Consider the following 11,641-nt stretch of genomic DNA (forward strand, 5'->3'; position numbering starts at 1 on the left):
AGGAAGGGGGAACCCGGAAAAGAATGCGATACGGTGTAACGAGAGCGCGCACAGCCGTGAAAAGAAGTTCGGATAACGAGTGAGGTAATTACAGCCGCGCTCGCAAAATCGCATATGGCGAAATCCCGCGCTTTGTAATCCAATCGGCGTATCCGCGATTCGAAAGTGCTCAAGAACGCGGGCATCGTCGGCGCCGTGCTTCGTTATGCGCTCCGGTTTTTCGCGTATCATGCAAATGCTCGCCTCGCGCTGCGACAAAGGGAAAAGGGTCTCTTTTTCCTTCCCCATCTCCTCGCGCCCCGAACCGCCCTGTCCGGATACTGGGGACATTGATTCGCGCGTAACATAATCCGAAAGCACCGGAAACAAATGAACGAGCGGAGAGCGACTGAAACGAAAGACGGCTAAACGCAAGTAAAGATAAAAAATATACATTAAAAAGAACAAGAGGGAAGAAAAGGAGACGACGGGGAGGAGGGGTCCGGGGCGACAGAGGAAGGAAGGGTATGACAATGGGGTAGTCGGGGGCTGGTGAGCTCTCGAGGGCTGGCGTTTATTAAATCAACAAAAGCCCCTCGGGGGATGGTTTTCAGATGCGAGTACTACATCTGCTACAGAAAGCTTTCCGTCGTACTTGTCCTGCCTCCCACCCTCCCTCCTCAAACCGCCATCTCGCGTTCTCTCTTTCTCTCCTTCGCTCCCTTCCGCCGACCGCCCGCCGCCCCCGCTTTCCGTCAGTCGCTCGCTTCTCTAACCAGGTTCCTCCTTCGTTACACTTTGCGGTTTGTTCTGGCTGGCGATTACGACACTGATAAGGGGAAGATTCGCCCCCGGGAGAAAAACCCTTCGGGTAGTCAAAACCAGAAGTGCCGCGGCGCTCCTAATGAATTACTTCGGATTTAAGACGCCTTCCCGTTTTTCGCCGCGCTTCGCCCTCGGCTTTTGTCAAACTTCTGTCGTTAATATCGAATCCGCTTTATGTGTCATGCTGGAACTCGTTTTCAACGACGATTGCATATCGATGCGATTATGGAAGATAAATCAGCCGCGTCTTATTTATTCGCATTCAAAAATGCTGCTACATTATAAAATATCTGTGTTTAATTACTAAGACTTTTCTTCTATTGAAAGACACATTACGAAACGATGCAACAATCAGTCGCACAAAAGTATATTGCAATATATAGGGTGTTATGTAATACCCGCCTCACCTCTTATTTACGGATAGAGCGGACTAGACTGAGTCAAAAAGTCCTCTGCCATTTTGCAATTTTCGCAATGGTTAACGAGTTATTAACTATTAAAAATCGCTGTCTTAGCCCGGCCTGCCGGCCAATCCAAGCTCGCTACGAGATGCGGCCGTCCCGCGATCGGTGTTGCTAGGCGCGCGGGGAGTTGTTTAAGATAGCGATTTTTAATAATCAATAACTCCTTAACTATTGCGAAAATTGCAAAATGATAGAGGACTTTTCAACTCAGTCTAGTCTGTTCTATCCGTAAATAAGAGGTGGGGGCGGGTATTACGTAACACCCTGCATAAGAGAGTCGAATAAATATTGGATTGTCTACTTCTGATTTAAAATATACTGAAGACAAATTCGTTTTATTACGTATATCGGAGAGAAACGCGGGAAAAATTAACAGAACCGTGTTAGCAGCGAGCTGAAAATGTCAGTTACCTGATAAATGTTGACTCTCGCGAGCGCTCGTTTCAAGCATGATTATTCTTTCGATCCGAGAAATGCATTAGCGCGAAAACTAATGAAACCGATATCAATTATGCTCGCTCGCTCGAGTGACTCGTGTACTATATGTCTCCGAGCACGTTAAACCCGTTCTATTTTCGTTGTCGAGATGCGCCGTTATAAATATTTTTCGCGGCGGCGCTGCGAGAACGGTAGTTATAGCCGGCGATCGCCGTTGTCGGTGGTCGCGACGGTAAAATAACGCCGGGCATGTCGTTATTAATGCGCTGGCCATTTCCTGTCGGCACAAATTATTGTCCGTATTATCGCTATATCGGGTCGGCGAACGGCGAATGTGTTTACATCGCGCGCGGCATCGGGACAAATCGATAGCCGCGTGCATTATTCCCGGAGCCCGCGGCAAACAGAGCGACGATTCTTGGGGATCGGTGAAACTTTTAGGAGTCGCCCGGATGCTCCGGCGAATCGACCGTGTCATCTGCGAAGCTCGTGATCGCCGGAAATTAGGACGGTCTTAATCCCCACTAAAGAGCTGCGTAACAGTCGCGGCACGTCGTCGTCTCGAATCCGCGTTATCGCGGGTTGAGCGAGTCTCGCTTAATTAACATTAAGACTTGAACAGGCATTAAATTGTAAATCCGCTCGCTCCGCGCTTAAACGGCCGAGCAACGAGATGCTCCACAAAGATGAATCCCGGCTGGGCTTTTTAGATTTGCCAGAGAATCTGCGCGTCTTAGCAAGTTGGCCAATTAGCACGGGGAATGAGGTAGTCGGAGGAACGATCTTATTGCATGAATAGAAAAGCGATGAATATTATTATTTAGCACAGTAAAATCGTTGGAGCTTCCTTCGCGCGGCGTTGCACAAGGCTGACTCTGCCCCTAATGCGCGCGTTATCATATGGAATACATCTTTTTAAATGCGCAACTCTGATACGTCATTCATCTCCGTCGCATAAGAAGCAGGCGTAAAAAGGAGTCATTAGCGTACGAGCCAAAGGATAGGATGTCGCGGGTGGCATTAGCCTGTGTGCGACGTAGAATGTATTATAAGTATAGATTAATATATTAGAGGATGATGTACACGCTGGCCGAGGGGGAGACCGTTGACCAAAATCTTGTACACCAATGCCCACTAATGCCCAGTGGGCATTACTCTATCTTATATCTTTATAATGCCCCAGCAAGGTCTAATGCCCAAACTAATGCCCCAAAAAATGCCTAGTAATGTAATGTACACTGCAATGTCCTCAGCGGTTTCCCCCTCGACGCTGGCTTTGCGAGATGATGGTACACTGTATACTCGATAACACGAAATTCGGACGCGGAAGACGCGTCGCGAGACGTTCGCGGACGACGAGTAGTCATTCGCTAATGAGGAACAGGAAACGTTCGAGAAACAAGCGCCGCATTGAGTGCGCCTCTCACGAAAGAGGATTAAACGCCGAACACAGAGAGATCGGACGAACAGGGGGCGGTCCACGGTTGGACGGACTAAAAATTGCTCCGCTGCCTCTCCCGTAGCTCGTCGCTAACCGAGTGCTTCCGGTTTCCTTTCGACGTATCGGGTGACGGTGGGAAGAGGGGGTTGAGATAGGTACGTCGGGTTTAGCGAGGCCGGACGATTGTATAACGCCGGGCCCCGGGATACGGAGGTCGGTGAATTTAACGCGGGGAAGCGACTGCGTATTATGTAATCTTTTCGCGCGGCGAAGGAGTCAGTGATCCGTCGCAGTCACAGTGCGTTCGCATCGCACCCCCCCCATCGACATTTCAATCTTAACAAATCCGCCAACACAATGGCACCCTCCACCCTCCGCGCCGTTTCTTCTGCCTTTCACCGTCAATATGGGCGCAGCCGGTGTGTATACGGGAAAAGAGAAACCGGAGCAAAACGAGAGGAGAGCTCGTGACTCCGGCTTCTCTCTCCGGTCCAGGCTAAAAATACTCCTCCTCTTCGCGCGCCACCCCGCCCGTCTTCCCGCTCTCCTTTCCGCGCCCGTTTCTCCCTGCCTCTTTCACTCGGTTCGTTCCTTCCTCCTCGCTTTTTCTAGATCTCTCCGCTCCACGCGCTTACCTCGCATCGCAGTCCAGTCGACTACCTCTGTCCCTCGCTTGCGCCAAACCGTCGCTCTCTGGCTATAAATAAAAAAGAAGGAAAAGAGAAAAAAATAACGAGAGCGGCGCGCGCGCGCGCGACGCGGGTGTCTCGGCTGTGTATAAAGAATAATTAGAAACGGCCCTCTCGGGCTCGTCCGCAAAAGAGGAAGCTGACATCGCGCGAACGTTTCACACACCCGCGCGCGGTTTTCCCCCGCTGAAACCGGATTTTGATAGCGCGCTATATCCTCCTGCCAACTCCGCTTCTCACAGATCACAGTCTCGGTCATTCGCACGATTACGCGCGCGTCGTCTCTTTGCGCGATTTTACGCAATTAGCATCCAGACGCCACTGGAATTGTTGTTCAGACCCGGCCACGCTCTCTCCTTGGCTCTCCGCCACGGCGCCCGTGCATTCCCACGAAACGCGGAGGGCTGGAATCTAATAAAGAAGGGAAAATATGCTTCGGAGGCGGACGCGAATATAGTACGTTTCGAAAGTTCGCCGGGATTAGCGTACTTGCATGAGAGCGCACGTACAACTTGTGTATACGCGTCGTTCGGTGACTCTATACGCGATCTTACTTCGCGCTGTACGTGGCCCCGTTCCGCGCCCGGCGAAGTCTGCCGCACCTCCGGCGAAGTTCCAAGACGTTCTGTCGGCGGTGTCTAAACGCGGGAACTTGCCGAGAAATCCGCGGTATATTGTGTACGTCGCGCGTAAAGTTATATCGGGCACTATGGGGATGGGATCAAGTCGAATATGCGCTTAAAAATCCAAATCGGATCCAATAATCGAGCGTCACTCTCTTTCATTCGAGTAAAGGCCGAATCAGACTAGCAATTGTCGACGCGGATTGGATTGGGATTGTCTTCTAGCCAATGAGGGCAAATCAGCCAGCGATTGACTAGAGGACAATCGCCAATCGCTGATCCCCAATCCAACCCGAGCCGGCAATTGCTAGTCTGATTCGGCCTTAATATTCATAAGAGGTGGTGTTTCACGCATTGTACTTGCGAGACGATCGAAGCCTGAGGTTTGCTTTCTATCGCTGCACTGGTGAACTAGTGCAATCAATTAGAGTAAGGCAAGTGGTTTTTTTTTCATTCTAGGTTACTTAGAAAACAAGCCTCTGATTAGTTTCGATTAGTTCGAATTTTAGAATCAATTCCTGCATCGAGAGGGAAACCGCATTGTGGGTACAGATTTGCGGCACTACTGGGCATTACTAGGCATTACTAGGCTTTTTTTCGGCATTAGTTTGGGCATTAGGCCTTGCTGGGGCATTATAAAGACATAATAAGATAAAATAAGATAAAGTAATGCCCACTGGGCATTAGTGCGCATTGGTGTACAAGATTTTGGTCAGCGGTTTCCACCTCGGCCTGCACGATGTGAAAAATGTATTTGTGAGTAGCAAAGAATCGAATCTCTTACAAGTACACGGAATTTTCTCCTAAAATTTACCTCGAAAATTATGTAATCGTGGGCTAACATGGGATAACATGGCGATTTGCGAGAGTTTTTTTTAAACTTTACCATACATTCTACTAACAAAATGTATACTAAGTACAATTATTGGAAAAATGTAAAAAAACTCTTATAAACATAATTTTCAGAGTAAATTTTCACAGAAAATTCTCCCCGCGTAGTGTTAAAAAATCAGTTATTATAATATATATGTATATCACGCGAAACTGTAATAAAGAGATATTCGTGTGTGCTTTATTAATTAAATTTTTACAGTAAAGTACTCATAAAAGGTTCAAACGTGTTTGCGTCTACCAGGCTCGAGTCAGCCTGGAGGTAACACTCTTGTTTTTCGAGGCACTCATAGAAGGTTCGAACTATAATTTCGAGCACACTTCGAGTATCGCTTTTATTTTTCCAAGTAATCGTGGAGAGTTCGAAGCTGCGCCGACAGATTCGAATCTACTTGTAAGATACTCAATCCCATCACTTTTGGACACCCCTCCCGCTGCACGCGCGCAGCGATCGCTCATGATCAGATCTTCACGGGATTCGCGTGGATTACACGAGAGCATCACTCTTTCCATAATCGACAGAGTGGCTGCAATCAGTACTGTAATCGCAAAATCTATTTGCGCGCGTATATTTCACTTGTTAACCCAGATTTGCCGATCATCCTCTTATAAGGACATTTGCGCTTCAACTACCCAAACATTTGTGACGTTGAGGAGTAGAAAAGTTCCCTATTACAAGATAGGCTTCTAATATGAGATAGCAGGTTTTCAACATCCCAATTCAATCACAATCTTCTTCCACGGCGATTACGCGACCTAACAAGGAATTTTCCACTAAATAGATCTCACTCGAAGGGCAATAAATTCATGGCGGAGCCAACAAACGATCCCCATTAATTTAGCGGAAACCCCGCTGTCTCATATTAGGAGCCTGTCTCATAATAAGGGACTTTCCTCCATTTGTCTATCGTTCTTTAAGAAGGTCGCCTCATCTCAAAGACACAATTAACAATTTTTCTCAACCACGTGTGTTTTTCTTGCATCAAAGGCAAACATCTTCGGCGAAAGAAAATTCCGGGCACGTCGGATTAATTAATTTACGAACATTTTATTTTACGTTTACGCGGTTTTACTGCGCCAACAAATACGCCGGTGCGTTGTCGCTTCTTCTCGGAGACGAAGGCCCAAAGATAACATCTTGATTCCCGGATGCGCGCGAACGAGAGTGATTATTTACCGAAGTTAGTGGTCGTTAGTGAATCTATCCTAGCGTATTCAGGCGCACTCGCATGACGAGCCGGCGCTCACCGGGGATATTTTTGGGCCGCCCTATGCGGCGCTGGATGATTCACGCCGCGGGAGAGAGGACGCCACGAACGTCCAAAGAGATTCTGAGAGATTCTGCCGGGGGACTTAAAGATGGATGGAGTATCGCGCGAACACACCTCAAAGCGCGTCCGCGAAACAGTACACAAAGTATCTTAAACGATGTTTATCCCGCGGCCCCGTTATCGAGCCGACGGTGACGAGGGAAATCATTCTTTCCCGTCGCCGTTATGGGCTCTATTAGCATACGGGAAATAGGCAAACTTTCGCATACGCCGGAGTGCCTTTTGGCTTGCCCGCGGTTCCTGGGACGATCCCTCTCCCGCGAACAGCCCGAACTTTCGACGTGTATCATCGCCGCTGAATAAAAGCGACGCGGGGAAACATACGGCCGCAATAATCCCGCCCGTACGTACGAAATAAAAATCTGAATATCGATCGGCATTTTTTGCCGAGAGAATAATTCACCGCGGCGGGATTATCGCGTCAACGTGTACGGCGCGGCACTTGGTACATTATTATAACGAAAGAACCGCTGTATCTACACCGAGGGGGAAACCGCTGACCAAAATCTTGTACACCAATGCCCAATAATGCCTGGATTACTTTATCTTATTATCTTATTTTATCCATATTTATCTTATTTTGTCTTTATAATTCCGCAGCAAGGCCTAATGCCCAAACTTATAATGCCCCAAAAAATGCCTAGTAGTGCCGAGTAATGCCGCAAATCTATTACAATGCCCTCAGCGGTTTTCCCCGCGTATATTTGTGAACGTAAAATTAGACGCGTAATATCGAAACGTCCGGCGTATCACGGGGGGTTGTTTTACTCCCCTCGCGGAAAATATCTCGCGCGTTTTCGCAAGCCGCGCGAAGACATTTATAAGATTTTCCTCGTTAAACCGATGTAATTTGCTTTACTGCTGAAAAAAGGATATTTGCTCGCCATTAGCGTAGCGTCTGCCGTGCATTAGCAACGCTATTATTATCGTGTTTGCCTTGCAGATACGCGGCACGGTAACAGCGCGTCTCTTTGTTCCTCGTGAATATGTTGCACGGGCAAGTTGCGAGCTCGTAACCGAGCAAAATGCGTATCTGACCCGGTTTACTTGCGGCCGGTTTCAATTGCATTTATGCTCGATTCCCGATTCAGTTAAATGTGATTTCCCCTTAAGCGCGTCATTTTTTTCTCTCGCAAGGACGTTGTGCGAGGCATTGCCCTTTTGTATCAGGATTATCCGACTTGCCGTTAGTTATTCAGTACGCTGCGAGCGGGCCTATCGTCTCGCAGATCGTTTTCCTACGAGAGCAAGGTATCGAGGAGAGGCTATTGTTATTTTACAATTTTATTGTCTTATGAAATCCATAAATGCAATATCAATCGCGGAATCTATTTTCGCCCAAGCGAGATTTAACTTTGTGGCTGCACGCCGTGGAGGAATAAAAAATTCACGGTACACACCGCGTATCAAGGAGTCGATAACGCCTTTAAAAAAACATGATAGCGCGCATGGTTGCGCGCGCCTCCACTTAAATCCGGAGCTCGGGAACAAAAGATACAGCGGGGCAGGGGGAGAAAAGGAAAAATACCGTGGTCGGAATGAAGAGCGACGGCGGCGAGGGAGGGGGGGGGTAGAAAAAAAATCGAATTCAATCGACTGGGGGGCCACCGAAGGGAAGAGCAACGGCGGCGGCAGCGGCGCGCGCGCGGCAACAGTTTTACGATTTGGGCGCGCGCGGCCGAAGGAACGGCGGAAACGACGGGGGTGTATATACGGCGAGAGGACGAGGCGATGCGAATTCCATTCCATTAGTCGGCCGTTAACGATCGAACGTGTTCGCTCGTCCGTGTGCACGCAGGATATATCCACGGAGAGAGGTTTCGTGAAGGTCCTGCGGAATGCAGAGAGAGAGAGAGAGAGAGAGAGAGAGAGAGAGAGAGAGAGAGAGAGAGAGAGAGAGAAAGAGAGAGAGAGAGAGAGAGGCCTGCTGTACCATCCCTCTGTCCCCTCTGACCCGAGCCATCCCTCGTCGGGCCTCGTTTTTCGCCGTGCGATTTCTCTCCGGGACGGCGTAAAGGATTTTCGATTACGTTTTGTCGCCGCTTTTGTTCCGCTCTGTGTTCCGTTTTCGAGCCCACTTCACGTGGCCCTTTCGTATCACGCGAAAAAAAAAATCCTCCTGCCTCTCCCACGATTCTTTATTTAACCGGCACTCGATCTCTTTCCCGGGGCCAACCTATACATTTTTTACTGTGCTTTCCCGTATTGCGTCCCTCCTTACCTGCGCGCAAATTGCATTCTTGCGAAATTGATTTAGGATTGAACGGCAATGTGGGTGTTAAACTTATCGCCGGGGTGAACGTTAACGTGTCTCACGATATGAATATAAATACGCTTAGGTAGTTTATTTCTTAAGGAAGAGAGACGATGAAATATACGAAACTTGGAAAACGAGCTAATAGCGAATTCGATCGCTTGCACCAGTGGGCACCGAGTGCACACCGAGGGGGAAACCGCTGACCAAAATCTTGTACACCAATGCCCACTAATGCCCAGCGGGCATTACTTTACCTTATTATCCTATGTTATCTCATTTTATCTTTATAAGGCCCCAGTAAGGCCCAAACTAATGCCCAAAAAATGCCTAGTAATGCCCAGTAATGCCGCAAATCTGCACACCACAATGTCTTCAGCGGTTTTTCCCTCGATAAGAATTGACTGTAGAGAAGCTTTGGTGTGCACTCAGCGCGCACTGGTGCTAGCGACCGAATTCGCTACAAGTCTTTGGAAGGAAAGTAATCTATCGCATCCCTCCGATTATGCGGGGACAAAATTACAAAGACAATTCTTTGCGATTAATCGCTGAGAATCGGCGATTCTCTTTCACTATTCCACTCGCTCGTTCCAATCGTCATTAGCCCCGCATCACGCTCGGGCGAGACATACATCAGGAAGTAATTCCGAGTCGCCGAACATTACTGTCGGCGTACGAAAACGATTCGGCGGAAGAACAAAACGCGACCGCGAAGCAGGGAACCGCAGCTCTCCGGATTCTCCTCATATCATGCCCGCCGGCCGCGGTTTCTCGACTCCGCCGGAGCCTGGAAATTGAATTTCGGCGGCGGCGGCGCGCGCGCGGCTTTCTAATTCGAATTTGAGGTTTCTCGCGGAACGCTCGTACATTCGGCGAAACGGCCGGATCAGGTCTAACAGCGGGATTTATTCGACTTCACGACGGAAGAAGGGGGGTTGGCTGGTGTCGACGAGGGGACGGGTGGCGGGTCGGGGCGCGTCGGGGCGAGAACGAAGGGTCGCGACCACAGACACCAACCGAAAGCGCGAAACTATAGAGACCAACTAGTAGCAAGGGGTGGAGATGCGAGGGATTTATGGACCGACGAAGACTTACAACACCTGTTCGTGTGTCTACGGGGTGTCGCCCGACGTGAGGCGACCAGGATTCGGATATCCCGATCGGCTCGCGATCGGCGTAACAGCGGGCAAAACTTGTCTGATTGCGTCGCGGTGTCGGGTCTTGGATAACAGACGTCGCGAATTAGCCGAGGGATTTGTTTAAGCGTAAAACCGGACGGCGGTTCCCCGCGGACGCCTCGTGTGTACGCATCCGTAGGCGTCCGTGCATGAGCGACGGCATTTCAAATTCGCGTCAGGCGCCGGCATCGCGGACGACTGCAAACGCCAGCGGCGTCATGCGATAATTCCCAACTTCTCCAATTATCGTTTCACTCCCCGTCGCCTCCGCGCCGCCCGGGGAAAGGAGGTCGAAAGAGAATAAACCCGGGGAATAAGACTCGGGCTGACGTTGCCCGAATCGCGCCCGATCGCGGCCCGCAAACCGCCGGGAGAAATAAGTATTCGCCGTGATCGGAATCGCGGGAGACCTAGAGGGATTTGATCGAATTAAAGTTTCGGCGGTGACGCGCGGGAGACCGCGCTGTTCACCGGGGGAATCGATGGGTCGCGAGTGTCAACGGGGGAGAGAGAGAGCGAGAGAGAGAGAGAAAGCGCCGAGAAATCTCATTAAGGCGACGCCGCTCTCCCGCGGATGATCGCGTAGCTCGCGAGATAATCAGAAAAATCTCGCTCTTTTATCGCGCTCCTCCCCCGTCGGCGACACTCGGGATCGCGCCGGGAACGATTTAATCTAATTTTCATGACGCCGCGTCCGATTAAAGCTGCATTTGATACGTATGTAAAGGGTTTTCCCAGCCAAGTGTTTTCCCGCCGTGCCGTTTTACATTTCAATTTTCCGGCGGGAAACGCGAGCCCGCGCGATTCGTGCGCGTCGCAAATGAGACATCGGCCCCCGAGTTGGACGGTAAATCGTCGGAGAAAAACAGCCTCCGGCACGGCGGAATCGCGCCCGATTTCCCCTCATGACGCCAGTTACACAAATTACTTAAAGCTCCCGACCAGCGCCGCGCAGCCTCTCGGCTGCGCGGCATTAATTCTAGAATAATAATCCTATACTCTTCGATGTTTTATTCATCGCCGCGCGCTATGCTCTACTGCTGCTCGTGTACTATGCAAATTTTCCGGGGCAATAAAACAACGTATCATTCGGTGGCAAAATATATACTACGTGCTTGAAAGCGCGGAGCTGGGGGAGAAACGGGTATAAACATCGCGAAAATTGTCCCGGACAGCGCACGGGCGATTTGGCGCGTCCCAAAGTTGCGCCGCGCGTCCGCTTCCCGCGAAAGCGCTCAAACTACTTACCGATCAGCTTGCCGAACTGCGCCGGAGGCTTCCACTCCGGATAGTGTCGTGGGAATCGCGCCCTCGACCAGTAGGTCCTCAGGGTGACTTTGTAAAGCGCCAGCTTGTCCTGCTTGTCCTGCTTCTCCTGCCGGTCCTGGGCGTACGAGCCGCACTGGCCGTGCACCGCGAGGAATCTCGTGGCGAGCAGGAGCAGCAAGAGCACCGACCACCGGTGCCACGTGCCGCGCGACATCTGCGGAACAAGAGATATATATATATATATATATATACATATACA

The 11,641-nt window shown here is 50.0% G+C and overlaps 1 protein-coding gene across 1 annotated transcript in view; it reads right to left on the minus strand.

The window, feature by feature from the left end:
• Positions 1–11,641, minus strand: part of LOC105564092 — a 197,080-nt gene that overhangs the window by 175,298 nt on the left and 10,141 nt on the right. The window contains exon 2 of the mRNA XM_012016206.1: positions 11,362–11,596. Within this exon, the coding sequence (XP_011871596.1) occupies positions 11,362–11,596 (235 nt within the window). The remainder of the gene's footprint in view (positions 1–11,361; positions 11,597–11,641) is intronic.

The sequence above is a fragment of the Vollenhovia emeryi genome, unplaced genomic scaffold (assembly GCF_000949405.1).
Source record: "Vollenhovia emeryi isolate VEMERY1.0 unplaced genomic scaffold, V.emery_V1.0 DF939168.1, whole genome shotgun sequence".
Taxonomy (NCBI): domain Eukaryota; kingdom Metazoa; phylum Arthropoda; class Insecta; order Hymenoptera; family Formicidae; genus Vollenhovia; species Vollenhovia emeryi.